Source organism: Theobroma cacao, chromosome 3 (genome assembly GCF_053813885.1).
Source record: "Theobroma cacao isolate CCN51 chromosome 3, ASM5381388v1, whole genome shotgun sequence".
NCBI lineage: Eukaryota > Viridiplantae > Streptophyta > Magnoliopsida > Malvales > Malvaceae > Theobroma > Theobroma cacao.
The window spans coordinates 46,476,757-46,494,516 of record NC_142641.1 but is presented as its reverse complement, the minus strand read 5'-3'; the positions used below and the strand labels follow the sequence as shown (position 1 = coordinate 46,494,516).

Below are 17,760 nucleotides of genomic sequence, written 5' to 3'. Positions count from 1 at the left end.
GTTGACAATGAAGCATTATAATTGATAAAAAGGTGATGCGTCCGAATATTAATAATTCGGAAAATAAATTTCACTTGCCAAAATTTTATTTTAGTTTTATTATTTTGATAGAAGTTGCATTTAAAATAAATAAAGTGTAACTAAACTAATAAAATGATTTTCTTCTAGTAAAGGTAAATTTACTAGTAATATAAAGTCGGTGTAACTCTAGTACTAGATTGGGAGCGCCCCGCCTGGAGTGTACGGCAAAGACCCGTACCCGACCCAACTGTGAAACCGACATGATAAAGAGAGAGAGAATTACACAAATACTTAAAAGACAGAAGCCAAGCCCTGTTTTTATGACACGGAAGCAGAAGTGAAAACCCTAACGTTGTCCACTTTAGACTACGTGCGTGTGCTCTACGCTCATCTCGTCGCAATCCAAGCACACGCCCTCCCTCTCTCTCTCTCTCCAATTTCCGTCGTCCGTCGCTCTTTGATTCCGGCCGGGGACAGGGTAAAATCAACAAACGCAACCGACCTTGAATTCCCTAATACTAAATAATAATCTTTACTAGTTATTTAATTCCTTTTAACTGTTAATATTGATTTGGGTTTCTTTTTTGTCAATCAAAGTGTTCAGAGGAGAGGAATGGCGGATCGCTTGACGCGTATTGCGATTGTCAGCTCCGACCGCTGCAAGCCCAAGAAGTGCCGCCAAGAGTGCAAGAAGAGCTGCCCTGTTGTTAAAACTGGTAACCCCTTTGAAAAAAAAATAAATTAAACTTCACTCTGGCCGAGACTGATTAATTTTATCTGGAAAATTGATTCTGTTATTGGTTTTCGCTGGTGGGGTTTTTCCTGTTTTCTGAGATTGGAAATTGGGGTAAAAAGAAAAAAGGATTTTTATTTGATCTTAATGGAATTAAGTTAATGAATTCTTCCCAATGATAGTTTCAGCTGATAAATTTTCAATCCCAAAACGCACGCATGAAAATTGACCTGCATCAATCAACCATTTTTTTTTTTGGGCCGAATAAGCTTTACTATTGAGCTTTTCCGGCTGTTGTTTGACCATCAGTTGTTTCTTGGGTCTACTTTATGTCTTCAAGTGCTACAAATTATGTGTCTCACATTCAGTACTCTGGCTTCAGGGAAGCTATGTATTGAGGTTACTCCTGCTTCTAAGATTGCTTTCATCTCTGAGGAGTTGTGCATTGGTTGTGGTATCTGTGTGAAGGTATGTAATCCTGCTCTGTTATCATATCCTTTTCTGTGTCTGTTTCCATGTGGGATAGAAAAGAGCATTTGGCTGAAGCTGAACGCTTGATCTGTTCATGCAGAAATGCCCATTTGAAGCAATTCAAATTATCAACTTACCAAGAGATTTGGATAAAGATACAACCCATCGATATGGTCCCAATACTTTCAAATTACACAGGTTGGTTCATTGTTGCTTTTCCTAGAAAATTGTTGGCGGCATTTTTCCTATTTCTTTGTTTTTCTCATCCTCTGTCCACCCCCATTTGCTTTCTGTAGATTGAGATGGTTTTGAATTCCGATTTCAGGTTGCCAGTTCCAAGGCCTGGGCAAGTTCTTGGTCTGGTTGGAACCAATGGTATTGGGAAGTCAACTGCCCTTAAAGTTCTGGCTGGCAAACTCAAGCCAAACTTGGGCCGCTTCAATGTAATTCCTTGAGGCTTTGTTTCATTAATTGCTTCTTTATGTATGTTAATTATTTACGTATTTGGACAATCCATTTGCAGAACCCTCCAGATTGGCAGGAAATCTTGACCTATTTTCGAGGATCTGAGTTGCAGAATTATTTTACTCGCATCTTGGAAGATAATCTGAAGGTGCTTCTTTACATGGATTTTTAAGTGTTTTTAACCTGAATACATTTAGGGCTTTTTTTAACCTTTGGAAAATAAAGTGATTTGATTCTGCATCTTTAAATTGCATGTTTCTTTTTTATAATTTTTCCTGATTAGCTTGTGGGATTCAATGGGTGGTATTGCTTCAATATCAACAACTAACTTTCCTATAATTCAACATTTGTTCCATAAAGGAGATCTTTTTTTCTTTTTTTAAGAGAAGTCCATAAAAGATATCTTGTGTGATTCAGTTTGTGCAAAGTATCATAAATAGTTTAACCGTGACCTTTTTTTTTTTTAACTTCAATTATATTCCCAGCATTGGTGTTGGAATCCCTTATTAGTCTAATCTAGGCCCCTTGAGTGTCCCTGGGGAATAACTTATGTGAAGTTGAACCTGTTTAATTTTTCAGTTAAGATAGTTTAGTTGAATAATCCGCCTGTAATGTTCCTTTTTACTTGTAATCTAAAGTTCTTTAACTATGGAACGTGCAAGCAAAAATTTGATGATTGATAAGAAGTGCTACTTCCTCTTCAACTTTTATATGTTTTGCATTGCTGGCAACAATGAATATAGCAACTTTGAGAAGTTTCCTGCGATACCTTATATTGCCTTCACATCTGCTGATAGTCTTTTTATTAACAGGCCATCATCAAGCCACAGTATGTTGATCATATTCCAAAGGCAGTTCAAGGGAATGTGGGGCAGGTGCTTGACCAAAAAGATGAGAGAGAGATGAAGTCAGAACTCTGTGTTGATCTTGAACTGAACCAAGTCATAGACCGTAATGTTGGGGATTTATCTGGTGGTGAGCTCCAGAGATTTGCTATTGCTGTTGTTGCCATACAGAATGCAGAGATATATATGTTTGATGAACCTTCGAGTTATCTTGATGTGAAACAAAGACTAAAAGCAGCACAAGTTGTTCGATCTCTTCTCAGGCCTAATAGGTTAAATCTTCATTTGTCCCTAGTCTTAAATGCTTCTTAGTAGTTGAACAGATCTAATTTGGGTAATTACGCTTGTACACTGTATTTCAGCTATGTCATTGTCGTCGAGCATGATCTTAGTGTCCTGGATTACTTATCGGACTTCATTTGCTGCTTGTATGGAAAACCGGGTGCATATGGAGTTGTAACCCTTCCCTTTTCTGTAAGAGAAGGAATCAATATCTTCTTGGCTGGATTTGTCCCTACAGAAAATCTAAGGTTCCGAGATGAATCTTTAACCTTCAAGGTAAACCTGTTAGTATTGTCATTTGTGCACACCTTATTCAGCTTTAAGTTCTTGTCTTCACTTTCTGTTTCCCTTTTGTTTTAGGTTGCAGAGACCCCACAGGAAAGTGCTGAGGAAATTGAAACCTATGCACGATACAAATACCCAACCATGACAAAAACTCAGGGCAACTTTAAACTTAAAGTGATTGAGGGCGAATTTACTGATTCTCAGATTATTGTAATGCTGGGGGAGAATGGTACAGGGAAGACCACATTCATCCGTATGCTGGTATTTTGCTCTTTCATTGTTTGTGCATTCATTATAGAACCTGTGTTAAGTCATTATGAATCTCCTGTCTCTTGTATAAGTTGATTAATATTATTGAGTAAACCTGCAGGCTGGTTTGTTGAAATCTGATAGCATCGAAGGTTCTGATGTGGAGATACCCGAATTTAATGTTTCATACAAGCCCCAGAAGATCAGTCCCAAATTTCAATCTACAGTCAGGCACTTGCTACATCAAAAGATACGTGATTCATACATGCATCCTCAGTTTGTTTCAGATGTGATGAAGCCTCTTCTCATTGAACAATTGATGGATCAGGAAGTGGTTAATCTTTCTGGAGGAGAGTTGCAAAGAGTGGCATTATGTCTATGCCTTGGGAAGGTAAACATTTTGAAATCACCAACAGTTAAGGATATATATAAATTGAAAAATAGATGTTCCAAGTTCTCTGTATCTCCTGACAAATTTGAAATGTGATTGGTTTTGAACCTAAATTGTTGGAGGTGCCAATGATAGGTGGGTGTCCTTCATTCCAACCGAAGCATTATGTTTCCATGCACATGTATCTGAGTACATGCTTAAATGTGCACACACTCCCACACAATCTACTTTTCCATGTAATATTGTTCCATTGTATACCTTTTAGGACATATGGTTTTTGTTTTGGGCTGTTGTTAACCTGCTGCCCCTAATGCTCTGAAGGGCCAATACATTGGGCCACTGCCTAATGCACTTGTTTGTTTTATTTCATGCAGCCAGCTGATATTTATCTGATAGATGAACCAAGTGCTTATCTTGACTCTGAGCAGCGTATTGTTGCATCTAAAGTCATAAAGAGGTTTATCCTCCATGCAAAGAAAACTGCTTTCGTGGTTGAGCATGATTTTATAATGGCGACTTACCTTGCAGATCGAGTTATTGTGTATGAAGGGAAGCCCTCAGTGGATTGTATTGCAAATTCTCCTCAGTCCTTGTTGACTGGCATGAATCTCTTCTTATCTGTGAGTCTTGCAGCTGTTTCCTCCCTTCTCTATTGGTTGTCTTTTTCCTTTGAAATTTCTTATTACACTTTGCCTGTGTGTGCATGCTGTTTGGTGCTCACTGTTGCACATTGTTGCACTCCACAGCATCTGGACATTACGTTTAGGCGGGACCCAACCAATTACCGACCAAGAATCAACAAATTGGACTCAACTAAGGACAGAGAGCAAAAGTCTGCTGGGTCATATTATTATTTAGATGATTGACATGTTTCGTACAGGTGTGAAATAATTCATTTCTGTTAGATTGTTTATGCACTTATCTGGTGGCTGCTGAACTAGTGTTACTGTCCATTGCAGTTGCTAATTGTGATAAGATGAAAGCACATCAATGTTGGGTAATCATGGGATCTCAAATGAGTTGTTCTGATATGTTGACGAGTGGAAAATAGGTCCTTCGCCTGGTGAGGAGCTCATATCCATCTTGCTGCTAAAGGAGCTCACATAACACTTGTTTAGAAAAATTTTATCCTATAGTGTGCTTTTTTGTTTCACCAATTTTGATTGATATTTGGTGAGTTAGAATGCTTGGTACTTTTCTGTCTTGCCATACCTCCGTGGTATTTTTCACTAGATGTTCGAATATTTAAGAGGAAGGATGTTGAATTGAGATATTGAGCTTCATCTTTGTTTATTGAATTATAATTTAAGGTTCTGTCATTTTACAGTTACTCCATTACTCTACCTTTTAAGGGGCTCTTTTTTCTTGTTTGAAGCAAACATTAATTTTATCTTTTCATTGGTTGATACCATTTGCTTTTCTAGTTTTCTCATGATTAATTGGAATCTTCTCTTTTCTCGACCACGAGTATGACACTGTTCAATTTTCTCCACTTGGAACCTTATCTTATTTTAGAAATAAATGACTATTAGTGTGCATTAAACTTTTTGGATTATTCCACGAGTATGAGCATTAAACTTCATCTTTGAGGCTCTAGCAGAGAGGCAACAACCATTTAGGAGAAGTGTGCCATAGAAAGAATCCGATACAAACCAAGAGTGTTCCAAAAGGTTGTACTCTTTGGATTTAAAGCATGTAATAACCATTTCAGGCCCCAACAGGTACTAACCTCGGCCGATCCATCAGTTTCATGTACAAACATATGATAAAAGCCATAAACGACAAATAATTGCTTGCTTACGTCCGACTCAGCCAACAGTGTTTCGAAATGTAAACCAATGGCAAACGAAAAGATTATTCATAGAAACCATAACTAGAGATCTTGGGAGTCAATTCGTTACATTCAGTTGACAACCAGGTAAATCACTTCCACTTCTTGAATTTGCCTCCAAATAATCCATGCTTCCCATGCTTAAATTTGCCATGCTTCCCATGCTTAAATTTTCCATGCTTCCCATGCTTGAATTTGCCACCGTGATGCTTAAACTTTCCATGGTGTGCATAACCACCATGATGACCACCATGAACACCATGGGCCACGTGGTGAGCCCCCATAGCAGCCGCAGCAGCTGCAGCCCCACCAGCAATCATTGCCCCAAGGCCACCGTGCCCTAAAGATAGAGTCAGAAATACAAGATTAGCTAATTATTGGCACGGATGATTCTCATATTATAGCTCATGAGGTAGAGGTATACGATAACCTTGGGAACTTTACCTGAATGAGATGCACCAGGATAACCAGATGGAGGGTACCCACCAGGATGACCAGATGGAGGGTATCCACCAGGAGGATATCCAGCTGGTGGGTAGCCTTGAGGTGGATAACCTTGCGGGGGGTATCCTGCATGAGGGGGATACCCTGTAGCAGGGGGATATCCCCCAGGAGGTGGAGGGTATGCACCAGGAGGGTAACCTCCATGACCATGGTGGTGTGAAAAGAGACCCTTGTCATCGTGCTTATGCTTGTCCTTGTCCTTTCCCATGTTTTTTCAACCAAGAATGAGTCCTGTGACACAAATAGCAAAAGCAGTGATGAGAAGACATTTAACATTTCCGCTTTCTAGAAAGTGAAGACATAATACACTTTGATCAAAATAAGAAAAAGGAAAAACATAATCATAAATATTGGTACATAAATCCCGAATTACCCAACAAGTAAACAAGTCACAAACATTCGTATGGAGGATAACATACAATGTCAGGACTCAAGATCAGGATACCATGATCAGACAAACTTGTTCCAGCAAGCGAGAAATTACAAAATTTTTTAAAAAAAGAGTTCCATCTGTCGACAAATTTCCCAAATCAAAAGACGCCATTTTGATCCAATCAAGAACTAGACAAGCAAAAAGGTATCAATTGGAAGCGATAATACAAAAATTTCCCAAAGAGTTGATGAGAAATTAAACAAATTTTGAGATCTTCAGAAAACGGAGCCATGTTCTGGGAATGTTTTCGAATTTTGATAAGATTATGGAGCAGGGCCGGCATACGTTAAGACAAACGATCACAAAACATGAAACAACGTTTCAGATGACATCAAAACAACAAAATACTTAAAATAAGAAGCGAATAACTATATGAAAGAAGAACATCTGGGAGAGATAAGAGAAAAGGTACAAGCCAACATTAAAGAGATGAGTTGAGAGGTCTTACAGAGCGAGAGAGAGAGGTGTACGAACAACTGCGTTAAATCAAAATTTGGATATATACATTGGATATATATTATATATATATATATATATATCTCTCCGAATTTGAAGGGTTTCCACGCGTTGCTTCAACGCGTAATCGACTCGGCTAATCCGTAGGGGCGAACGACACGTGGACTATATATATGTAATCTGCACTGCAACCATAACGCTGTAGTTCTGGAACCTTTTCTTTCTCGTTCATTTTGTTCCACGAATGAATTCAATTTTCCTTGCTGTTTTCTTTATTTGTTTTCCTTGCACTTCCAAAATAAAATAGAAAAGAAAGTGGCAGTGACCGGGTACTTGTAAATTAGAAACCTTTCTATGATTTCATCCCGACAGTTTTCATCTTTTTTTATTTAAAAGAAGGAAGCTCGACATTCTCTTTACTTTTGAGTTGGGTCAAAATACTAGTGGTATTTTTCAGGGAATACCATAATTTTATGCTCCAACCACGACTATTTCCTGTTTAGTTTAAGGGTGGCAATATCAGTTGCCTATCATCCATCCCCGGGTAACCATGTGCTAATGCTTTGACTTCAATCGAAATCATGTGCCACTCGCCTTGGGCCAAAATATTACAATATAAGATTCAGGGACGGGGGATTTTTATCATACTATATAACCAAGTAATATGATAGCTTAAAACTGAATGGTCTGACTTATATCTAACAGTCGTACAACTGTAGAATCAAGCAAAACCTAAACATTCATATGCCAGACATGTGAACATTTGTGGCCTTGGCCTTTTACTAATTTACCCGCATAAATACACCCACCTAAAATTAACAAAGATTTGGATCAACAAAACCTCAAAGCAGCTTCCAGCTCCTTTTCATCGTCGCAGTTGTATCCTAGTAAGTAAGCTCGTGCTGCCACAGACATCAAAATGAGAGATATACAACGCAGTAAAACCAGGGAAAGCATTCAAGATTGAGATTCAAGTAATTTCTATTACCAAATCTGCCAGATCCCATGAATGGTTCTGCTTCATCTGTGCCACCTCCTTGCTGTTGCTCCTGGAAGTTTGACCAGCACATACAAGTGTTAGGAATCGATAATAAAATCTAAAAAGTGAAGATGATGAACTCATATCCTTCCTTAAAACAGAAATAGCATAGAAAAGGCTGTCCTTTTCACATTCGTGAACCAAAATTTCATGAAATGTTACTTTAAAATTTTAATGGAAACCTTGCAAGAAGAACAAATAGCTTAAAGAGAACTTCTACTCACTGGATCCAATTCCATTTCGGATGGTGACAGTAACCTATCAAAACAGTGGCCTGATATTGTGCAGACCAAAAGCTCATTGGTGGGGTCCAAAATGACTTCTCGACAAGTATCATCACATACTGGGACAAGAAAAAGCATAAATGAAAACCATAAATTGAAGTCCCACAATAATTAGGCATGCAGTTGTACACGTTAATGTGCAAGAGAAATGCCACAACTGATATCAAGTCCTACCATGAACCTGCCCAGTCTTCTCACAAACAAATACATCTCCAATTTGGTAGTACGAACATGTTTCTCCAGAACAAGCATGGTCAGCAACAACCTTATCAGCCAGACCCCGACTGCTTTTCCACATAGATACTTGATCAGCAACTGTCTTGTCCAGAATTATCAAGTCATCCTTCACCTTCACAAAGAGAGAAAAAAATGAAAAAGAAGAAGAAAACAGCCAAAAGGACACATTTCAGTTTGGATTCTTGTAAGTGGAAAACAGATTTAAGCATCTTCATGCATGTCCTTAAAGGATGAACCAGTTCTTGCATTCAAAAAGAAATATTCTTGCTGAAGAATGACGATGGCTTTTAAGGAACGTTTCTCTTTAAATTCATGGAGCACGTCATGATTTTGACACTACCATGACATTCATAGCTTTCAACAAACATGGGGGAAATTTGAATATATATTACTCAAAAACACAGTCTGTAAATGAAAGGACTCCAATAAGCTATCTCTACAATATCCTCAGTGCAAGGACCCTAAAACATCTTTTCCTCTTTTAATGGGTCAAAGATCAGTAAAACCATGTTACCTGCGAAGGAAGAGGTGCTTGGCTTCTTTTTGCTGCTTGCATTTGAATGTAGTACTCTTTAAATTCAGATGGACAGTTCCTAACAAGTTCAATCATATCCTCCTCATCACGCTGTAAAGGAAAAACATGTTTCATTACATTGAAAATGTCACAAGAAGCATGCAGACCAGCTGATTCGACCTCAAGAAGTATGCAGATAGAAAATTTCAATAAGGATTGTTATGCTAAAAGCTGATGTTAGAAAGAAGACATACCTTTTTGCACTCAATTTTTAATACGAAAAGCTGATTATGTATGCATATTAAGCCCTCAAAGTTCAAGAACAAAAATTAAAATACCAACAGTGGCATCATAATCATGAGGACAAGTAAAATTATCATGCAAGGAGGCTGTGTGCCCACTAACTTAATACAGGGGGCTTTCACAGGATAAATAAGTTGAGGATGTTAACAAAATACAAATCTGAAACATAAAGGAATCTTAAATTGAGAGGTATAAACCAAAAGTACCTGAATGTAAAGCTTCTTCCAAGCACATTCTCTTATTTTTGTTGGAGGCAACAAACCCCACCTCATACAATACCTACACAAGTTCAAAATTGTTGTTTCAAGTAGCAGGGCCAGGATTTACTGAGTGAAAGGGCCAATATGGGATACAAATACATATACCTACATACATATGGGTGGGGGGTGTGCGGCATGCCAAACAAAAATGTGAGAAAAAGCACACCTCTAAACCTCTAGAACAATATCAAAGAAATAAATATACATGCAAAATTAACTACAACAAACCAGTAAATTAGTAACACAGACATTAAATACACTCAACAAGGAACTGCACATGCATTTTCCATCACGCAAATTCCATTTTTCTGTCTAAGACATTAACCACGCATTATGCAGATAACTTGAGCTAGATGTATCAACAATCAACAAAATGTGAAAGAGAAAAAGAAAAAGGAAGAAATTTTGAATATCAGAAACCAAAGAGAATAAAAAACTCACAGGCGACGCCACAAGGACTCATCAGCTGCCGCGTAATTCAGGAAACTGCATACCAGCGAGCACGATACAAGATCCTGTAAATTCATATGTATATATAACAAACACGATATCAAAATTGAGACTTTTGAGAAAAAGAACCACAAAAATTTCAAAGAGCAGATTATGAAAAGCACCTCGGATGAAAGAAATTTGAGGATGTGAGGGAACAGCTCAGGAGGGATCTTGCTAAAAGTTCCACTCTCAATCCTCCGAGAAACACTTATACTGCTGTTGTTCTTCACTTGGCCCGGACCCGAATCCGGATTCGGATTGGAACAAGAAGCCCCCTCTCCCTTGCGTTTTGGTTCCTCTTCCTCATCATCCTTTCCTCCGCGCAATCGCTTGGCTTCAGGCTCCTCCAATTCCCTCTCCTCCTAAAATCGAGACAATTCAATTTCATCAAATTTCCATCGGAGAAGCATAAAAATTATAGGTAAAGAAAGAGGAGGGGGGGAAGAGAACCTCATTGGAGAGTTCGGATTCGAGGAAGTTTGCCAAGAACTTGTCTTCGTCGTCTGATAAGGTCATGGATCAGATCGGAGGGTGACCGGACGGATAATTCGCCGGCGATGGATGGAATTGGATTATTTTTTTTGAGAAGCCAAAGGGTGTGTGTTGGATGGATACGAGGATAAGCGCGCAGCAGCACAGACAGGCATGGGTTGGATGGGCCGGTTCTGGGACGAGCCCACCGGATTCTATGAGTACAGGGGGCTTTGTCAGATTCCCCACTTTCAAAATAATTTTTTTTGAATCATTCAAAATATCTTTTATTTCCTTATAAAAATTAATCCATTTATTAAAAAGAAAAACCCAAATTAATGGATGATAATTTAAAAAAAATAATAATGCAGCTAGGCCTAGGCTTTTCTTTTTTTTTTTGGTCAAGGTCTTTTACATATTGTTTAATAGCAATAAAGCATTAAAAAATAAAATTTAAATATTAAATTGTGTTATTATTTTATTTTTTGGATATGTATTTTTAATTTAACAAAAGTATTAACGGAATACTCCCTTATTATTAAATGCCATTATATTTCATCAAAATGATTTTACAATTTTTTTTCAAACTATACTATTCCTACACTGGGCTTATTGTTAAAATTCTCAGTAATATAGTGAGCAATTTTTGGCACGCAAATGTAACATTTATAAAGTTTAGATTTACATCTAATTGAATGCACTAGCTCTTTTTGTCACATAAGTTTATCCAAGATAAGGAAAATTATCAAGAGATTTATGTTTTGATATTCCCAACATCAATTTCCTTCCATCTCCATCGCTCTTATTTGCCTTTAATGTTCAAATAAATCAAGGTTTACACCAGGAAAAACATGAAAAAAGGAACAAATGCTCCAATCCTTTGGTAAGAACCGGCTAGCATAGCAGCCCCATAGACCATCATCATCCACTCATATTAAGAAAGCAACATTGAAGCAAAATTGATGCCTATCAGCCAGGGTACAAGAATAGGAAAACTAGAAATGTAACGGGATAAATCTCATTGCTTCTGCCCTCGATCATCACTTAAGGAGGGATCTTGTTAAATGTTCCCGAGCAGTGGCCAATGCTTGACTAATTGTCTGCAAAACATAAAGAAAGCAAATATGGTGGCAAGAGTCAATGACATGTAACTAATAACATGGTTCAATGTTTGCCTGCTCATGGAGGAAATGTTGGAAGAATGAAAAAAAAAAAAAAAAAAAGGGCGATTTAGTGATGTTTGTTTCCAGGAACCAAACAATACCTGCTCAGATAAAGGAGCACCCGAATCTATACTATGACTAGCAACCTTCCCCACAATAACATTTGCATCAGTTTCTAGAATGATGCTGCAAAGGAGAAAAAGAGAGTTAACCAGGATAGAAAATCACTCTCATGGCCTGAAGGTGCTTGAGATGGCTCAGAACCGCAAGGCCCTAAGGATTACCATTTTAGTTCCTGCCAAGAACTCCCAAAAGTATAAGAGAGGTACACTATCTGAGTAAGTCAAGAAAGCCTAATTCCATCTCTTGTTTACCTATTTGTTTTTCAGCCAAGAAGTCTAAATACCTAATGTTTTGTGTAAACCGTTTAGATTTATCTATCTTTTGATAAAGGCTTTGCTAGAAGGGCATGTACACCCAAAAAATATAATATAGTTATTGTTAGAAGGGCAAAACGTACAAGATACTGTCTTTTCTTTACTTGTATAATTGTTATTAACCCAATTTATGTGTCTGCAAAACTGTCTTTTCATTCAAATATTAGCAAAAGATCAATAACAACAGTTTCAAATAGCAATGACAGGCTAATGTTCATTGAACAGAGACTAGTCCATTGAATGTTCCTTTTTTTAATTTCATTAATTCTTTTAGTAATTGGCAGTGTGCTAAAGTTTTAAATTCAAGAAATCTTAACTATTACCAAACAAAAAAAGATAAATTAAGTATTGTGGCAGTTATACATAAGTAAACTTTAGCTACAATAAATCATGTTGCATACCCGCCATCAACAATCTCATCAAGGCATAACAAAATGAGATCTAAGTTCTCCAGTGCCTCTTTCTTGTCCACAGTGCCTCTGGAAGAAGAGATAGTTAACAAAAGGAGTCAGAATAATTTCGTAGTGATATGACCTAAGCATGTATAAAGAGATGGTAAACAGTGTAATAACAGATTCTGAAAACCTTAGGAGAAGGTCAACTGAATCAAAGAAACCTTGAAGAACCGTGGCCAAGATGAGCTCATTTTCATCCTCAGCCCCAGTAACAAAGAAGTGAAGGTCTTGAACAAACTTGTATACAACAATGTGATTCTCAAACATTGCTATCTCCGCTGTAAACAAGGAAACAGCATCATAATTATGTAGAAATGGTATGAATAAATTAAGCAAGGTCAATCAATGACATTTATTGTCCTCCCATGCAAAAGCAATAAAACAAAGTGCAAAATGATATCTCTCACATATCTTTCGGTGCCAGAAAAGATTTTATTTTCTTAAAACTGATGAAACTATCAAACTAATAACCTGATCGACTCACCAGTTTCATTTATTCAAATATATCTATTGCCCTTACATAGATTAAGAACATATGGTTATCAATCAACATTAAAAGGGAAGGGACAGATACATGTGCATTATAGTTGTTATACTTAAACAACATGATTGGAGAAAATAGGTACGTAACAGCACAAAGGAACACATACAGGCGCAAGTAACATAACATGGAAAGAGGTCTAGAATATTGCAAATTGTTACCTTCAGTGCGGGCATTTGTCTTTTGAGTCTTGGTAAATATAGATTTCTCAAAAGCTTCCTTAGCACTGTTAGTTGGCCAGTCATCTGAATAATATTTAACAGCAACACGTTGCCCTTCGGAATCCAGAAGAATGATATTTTTAACAGAAGGGCATGACTCCTACAAACACCACCATAAACACAATTAAGGATAGCAAAATGACCCAAATCTTGATCTCCTACCATCTCTAATCTTCCCATAGATAACTCTACCAAGATCTTCTGCTAACAGGAAACAATGCCAATGGGATTTAACAGAGATAAAGGAGGTCATACTTTCAGTGCAATGTTAAATTCAGGCCCACATTCATATCTTGGATTTAGTTTCGATTAACATTGTTCTTCACTCTCCAATTTAGTTTCCATTCAGATTAAAAGAAATTTCTACAATGGATCAAAACAAACAAACAAAATCTACAAAATATATCCGTTAAAAGAAAAAAACGGATCGGATCCGAGTCCATTGTGCGAAAAGTATATATTACAAAGTAAATCGAATTCGATCTCTAGTCAAACAAGTTTAGATCTGCAGTGAAATAACTGAAACCAAACACAGCCAGAAGTAAAACTCTTCAAAAGTTACATCAGAATTACAAAACGATGAGTCTAGTAGAGAAAGGGAGCTGACCATATTTGATATTTAGGCTAGAATTTCCGGGGAAAAGATCTGATCCGTGCTTGCCTCTGACAGAGATTTAGAGAGCGACGAAGACGGGGCGGGGAGAATGGGAGTCCTAGAAAACAGAAAACAGCAGAAGAAGGCCACGACCACCAAAATGTGTATTTAGGACCCAGTTTCTTCTTGGGCCGGCCTACATGTTGAACATGCACGGCGCTTTATGCACCCAAAAATGATTGTGGCCTGGCCTTTTCCTTTTGGGCTCTTGCCCCCAATTTAAAACTATTTTGATTTTTGAGTGCAGTCAGCCGATTGCTTCACTTCCCGTATAACTACCGGGGACCATTTGCGGAAGAAATCATTGCTTTGATTTTATTCGAGAAAATGATGCGCAGAAGCAAAGAATTCTTCATCTCACAGAGTGCTTGAAATTTATAAGCCTAAAACAGGTGGCCTAGCTTGTTTGATTACAGGAACAGGACCACTTCTTTTACACATCTATAGATACATCTTCCTACCCTTTATAAGCCCAAAGAAGCTAAGTATTAAAGAGGCTGAGATGTTTCAATACCGGCTAAAGGGTATTTTGGTGGCTTTAGGCCCCAAATTTTCGGTATTCTTCCTAATTTTATAATAATAATATAATTAATTAGATTAAAAATACACAAAAATGAAGATAATTATTAAAATATTTACCTATCTCTTAAGCCTAATAAATCTTTATTCTCAATTATTTAATAAAACAGTCAAGATAATTAATAAAATAATATATTCTTTTACTTTCTTAATTATGTGCTTAATAAATTTAAAAACAGTTATTTTTTATATATATAAAATCAATTATCTTTTTTTATTTAATGTATAATATATACTTTTGAATTCTTCTTTTCTCATTTACTTTATCTTTTTTTACTTTCAATTTTTTTTCAAAGAATATGCAAGAAACTTATTATATTATTATCTTCATAAAATCGTAAGCCTCATTTGCATTCAATAATTAAGTATTATTGTTTTAATCTTTGTAGATTTTTTTATTTTAAGTTAGAGTTTATATTATATTGTTATATTGTCTCTATTTTATGTAATAGTTGATTTATTGAATTATAAATTTAATTAAAAATTTTAATAATTTTTTTCAATTTCAATAAAAAAGATCTCATTTGAATAATTAACTTTAAACTTTCAAAGTTATTGAGCAGCCCCTAGATGTTTAAGGTAATACCTAGCTAAGCTAAGCTAGATAGGTTCCAATTTGATGTAGAGTTGAGATTACATGCTAGTAAAAAATGTTGTCTAAATTTCTAAAAATACTTACAAAGTAATTTGATGTACGTTTATAGATTATAAATTAAGTTAGTTGGCTCACCTAAATATGTTAAAAATATATATTAACTTTGAAAAGGTTTAAAGTGACTAATTATGTGTGTATTATAATTGCTTAATTGTCAATTCACACCGAAATACTGATTTTAAAATAAAATATAATAAATGAAGATATTTTCTCTTATGTTGATTTGATACATTCAAGATTTTATTTTCTAAATATTTTTCATAGGAACCGAATTTGATTCACATATAGATTAAGGCGTATTGATTTGTGTAGTTAACTCTAGGAAACCAAACCAACTTTAATCAAAACGGTTGGGTCGTTAATTTTGGCTGTATTGATGAGTCATTCGTGCCCCGCGGCCCATACGTAAGCATAACTTGCAAGACTCCTTTTTCTCCCTTCGTTGCCGTATTGGTGAAGATTCAGTCGTGCCCACTCGGATGATAAACAAGTATAAGTTGCAACACTCCTTTTCTCCTTTCATTACAAGTTCCTTATTGTTGTTGGTCGTTTGTCAAGAGACGCAGCAACAATGGACGCTTTCTCCTCCTCCTCCTTCTCAAAACTCGCCTCTCCCACCGTGACACTACCCAATTCCAAAACCATTTCGACACACCCGGGACCATCTCATGCTCCTCACCTCAACATTTCCTCTGTTAGAATGGAGAATAAATCTCAAACTTCAACCACTACAACGAGTAAAACAAAGCCCCCAACTTCAAATATCCAAATTCCATCACTAACGGTCTCGTCGTCGATTGGAGCAGAGAAAAAGGCAGAAACGACGGTAACGACAAGGATGTTTGATACATTAAATGACTTTATCAACAACTCAATAGACCCTCCTCTACGCCCCGCATTTGATCCCAGGTTCGTGCTCTCGGGTAACTTTGCTTCTGTTGATGAGCTCCCTCCAACGGATTGTGAGGTGATACAGGGATCCCTCCCGTCATGCCTAGACGGTGCGTACATACGCAATGGCCCCAATCCACAGTACCAACCTCGTGGCCCTTACCACCTCTTTGACGGTGATGGCATGCTTCACTCCCTTAGAATTTCCCAGGGTAAAGCCACTTTGTGCAGCCGTTTTGTCAAGACTTACAAGTATACCACTGAGCAAAGTATCGGCTCTCCGGTTGTTCCCAATTTTTTCTCTAGTTTCAGCAGCATGCCTGCTTGTCTGGCCCGTGGTGCGCTCTATGCAGCTAGAGTTATAATTGGTCATTACAATCCTGCGAAGGGCATTGGTCCTGCAAACACTAGTTTGGCTTTGTTCGGCAACCGTCTCTATGCTCTTGGTGAGTCTGATTTACCTTATGCTGTACGCTTGACGCCCAGTGGTGATATAGAAACATTGGATCGCCATGATTTTGACGGAAAACTGTTGGCCAGCATGACAGCTCACCCCAAGATAGACCCTGACAGTGGGGAGGCCTTTGCTTTCAGATATGGTCTGATACGTCCATTTCTAACTTACTTTAACTTCGACGCAGACGGAAACAAACACTCAGATGTGCCCATACTGTCTATCGCCCGTCCATCTTTCGTCCATGATTTTGCAATTACAAAGAATTATGCCTTATTTCCCGACATACAAATGGAAATAAAGCCCATGAAAATGATTTTAGAAGGAGGTTCTCCTATGATATTAAATCCGGCCAAAGTGCCAAGAATTGGAGTCATCCCTAGGTATGCGAAAAATGATTCAGAAATGAGATGGTTTGATGTGCCAGGGTTCAACCCCGTGCATGTGGTGAATGCTTGGGAAGTGGACGATGGCAATGCGATATTTATGTTAGCACCAAATATAATATCAGTAGAACATGCCCTGGAGAGATCGGACCTTATCCACGGTATGATGGAGAAAGTAAGAGTCGACCTAAAGACAGGGCTGGTAACAAGGCAGCCGATCTCATCAAGCAATCTAGACTTTGCAGTGATAAACCCAGCATACTTAGCTAAAAAGAACAGGTACGTATACTCTGGCGTAGGTGAGCCGCTGCCAAAAATATCAGGAGTAGTGAAGCTGGATGTGTCCAAAGGAGAGTTCCAGGAGTGCACGGTGGGAAGCAGGATGTACGGCCCAGGGTGCTACGGTGGGGAGCCCTTCTTTGTTGCCAGAGCACCGGAGAATCCAGAGGCGGAGGAGGATGATGGGTATTTGTTGACATATGTTCATAATGAAAACACAGGAGAATCAAGATTCTTGGTGATGGATGCAAAGTCACCCAATCTTGACATAGTGGCTACCGTGAAGCTACCCCAACGTATCCCTTACGGCTTCCATGGACTTTTTGTGAAGGAGAATGAACTCAACAAATTGTAAGGCGACCTTCTCTTCCGTCGCTTAGTTAATTTGTTGTATATGTAGCATTATAATTAAGTAGTAATGCCTTAGACTTCCTCTCTTTCGGACTTAAATATAGAGCATCTCATCTTACGTTAGAAA

General features: G+C 37.6%; 4 protein-coding genes and 1 pseudogene across 6 annotated transcripts; 2 read left to right on the top strand and 3 right to left on the bottom strand.

Annotated features, from left to right (window-relative positions):
- The first annotated feature begins 326 nt into the window (after positions 1–326).
- On the top strand, positions 327–5,072 carry ABCE2 (RNAse l inhibitor protein 2). Of its 2 annotated transcripts, none has more exons than XM_088804998.1 (13): positions 327–499; positions 626–737; positions 1,137–1,222; positions 1,326–1,423; positions 1,551–1,668; positions 1,749–1,838; positions 2,503–2,807; positions 2,898–3,093; positions 3,178–3,363; positions 3,473–3,742; positions 4,117–4,362; positions 4,489–4,622; positions 4,702–5,072. In XM_088804998.1, exons 2-12 carry the CDS (start codon positions 635–637, stop codon positions 4,606–4,608), a joined length of 1,818 nt encoding a protein of 605 aa, XP_088661124.1. In that variant the 5' UTR covers positions 327–499; positions 626–634; the 3' UTR covers positions 4,609–4,622; positions 4,702–5,072. The 2 variants fall into 2 exon arrangements, with proteins under 2 accessions (XP_088661124.1, XP_017973237.2); XM_018117748.2 differs by having other exon boundaries at positions 342–499; positions 619–737.
- A 329-nt stretch (positions 5,073–5,401) lies between these two features.
- LOC108661384 (uncharacterized) lies at positions 5,402–7,096 on the bottom strand. The gene is made up of 3 exons (XM_018117750.2): positions 6,959–7,096; positions 6,018–6,308; positions 5,402–5,913 (listed from the first exon to the last, which is right to left on the bottom strand). Exons 2-3 carry the CDS (start codon positions 6,283–6,285, stop codon positions 5,666–5,668), a joined length of 516 nt encoding a protein of 171 aa, XP_017973239.1. The 5' UTR covers positions 6,286–6,308; positions 6,959–7,096; the 3' UTR covers positions 5,402–5,665.
- A 535-nt stretch (positions 7,097–7,631) lies between these two features.
- LOC18606910 (F-box family protein) lies at positions 7,632–10,731 on the bottom strand. Its single transcript, XM_018117749.2, has 9 exons — positions 10,546–10,731; positions 10,218–10,457; positions 10,045–10,118; positions 9,550–9,622; positions 9,041–9,151; positions 8,464–8,638; positions 8,230–8,348; positions 7,955–8,015; positions 7,632–7,868 (listed from the first exon to the last, which is right to left on the bottom strand). Exons 1-9 carry the CDS (start codon positions 10,609–10,611, stop codon positions 7,798–7,800), a joined length of 990 nt encoding a protein of 329 aa, XP_017973238.2. The 5' UTR covers positions 10,612–10,731; the 3' UTR covers positions 7,632–7,797.
- Positions 10,732–11,319: 588 nt separating this feature from the next.
- Positions 11,320–14,136, bottom strand: LOC18606909 (coatomer subunit zeta-1-like). 2 transcript variants are annotated; one of them, XM_007040797.3, is made up of 6 exons: positions 13,991–14,136; positions 13,324–13,483; positions 12,752–12,899; positions 12,568–12,645; positions 11,831–11,915; positions 11,320–11,666 (listed from the first exon to the last, which is right to left on the bottom strand). In XM_007040797.3, the coding sequence occupies exons 1-6, from the start codon at positions 13,991–13,993 to the stop codon at positions 11,607–11,609; spliced, it is 534 nt and encodes a 177-aa protein (XP_007040859.3). In that variant the 5' UTR covers positions 13,994–14,136; the 3' UTR covers positions 11,320–11,606. The 2 variants fall into 2 exon arrangements, with proteins under 2 accessions (XP_007040859.3, XP_088661193.1); XM_088805067.1 differs by lacking the exon at positions 11,831–11,915.
- A 1,678-nt stretch (positions 14,137–15,814) lies between these two features.
- Positions 15,815–17,732, top strand: LOC18606908 (putative carotenoid cleavage dioxygenase 4, chloroplastic pseudogene; annotated as a pseudogene).
- The last annotated feature ends 28 nt before the right edge of the window (positions 17,733–17,760 follow it).

Excerpts from the sequence above, each read along its gene's own strand:
- ABCE2 (XM_088804998.1), top strand. The coding sequence starts at position 635 with ATGGCGGATCGCTTGACGCGTATTGCGATTGTCAGCTCCGACCGCTGC. Across the intron at positions 1,839-2,502 it reads TCTTGGAAGATAATCTGAAG|GCCATCATCAAGCCACAGTA; the intron begins GTGCTTCTTTAC and ends TTTTATTAACAG. Across the intron at positions 3,094-3,177 it reads ATGAATCTTTAACCTTCAAG|GTTGCAGAGACCCCACAGGA; the intron begins GTAAACCTGTTA and ends CTTTTGTTTTAG.
- LOC108661384 (XM_018117750.2), bottom strand. The coding sequence starts at position 6,285 with ATGGGAAAGGACAAGGACAAGCATAAGCACGATGACAAGGGTCTCTTT. Across the intron at positions 5,914-6,017 it reads TCCTGGTGCATCTCATTCAG|GGCACGGTGGCCTTGGGGCA; the intron begins GTAAAGTTCCCA and ends CTCTATCTTTAG.
- LOC18606910 (XM_018117749.2), bottom strand. The coding sequence starts at position 10,611 with ATGACCTTATCAGACGACGAAGACAAGTTCTTGGCAAACTTCCTCGAA. Across the intron at positions 10,119-10,217 it reads TCAAATTTCTTTCATCCGAG|GATCTTGTATCGTGCTCGCT; the intron begins GTGCTTTTCATA and ends ATGAATTTACAG. Across the intron at positions 8,639-9,040 it reads AAGCACCTCTTCCTTCGCAG|GTGAAGGATGACTTGATAAT; the intron begins GTAACATGGTTT and ends CTCTTTGTGAAG.
- LOC18606909 (XM_007040797.3), bottom strand. Across the intron at positions 12,646-12,751 it reads TCAGTTGACCTTCTCCTAAG|AGGCACTGTGGACAAGAAAG; the intron begins GTTTTCAGAATC and ends CTCTTCTTCCAG. Across the intron at positions 11,916-12,567 it reads GATGAGATTGTTGATGGCGG|CATCATTCTAGAAACTGATG; the intron begins GTATGCAACATG and ends TCTCCTTTGCAG.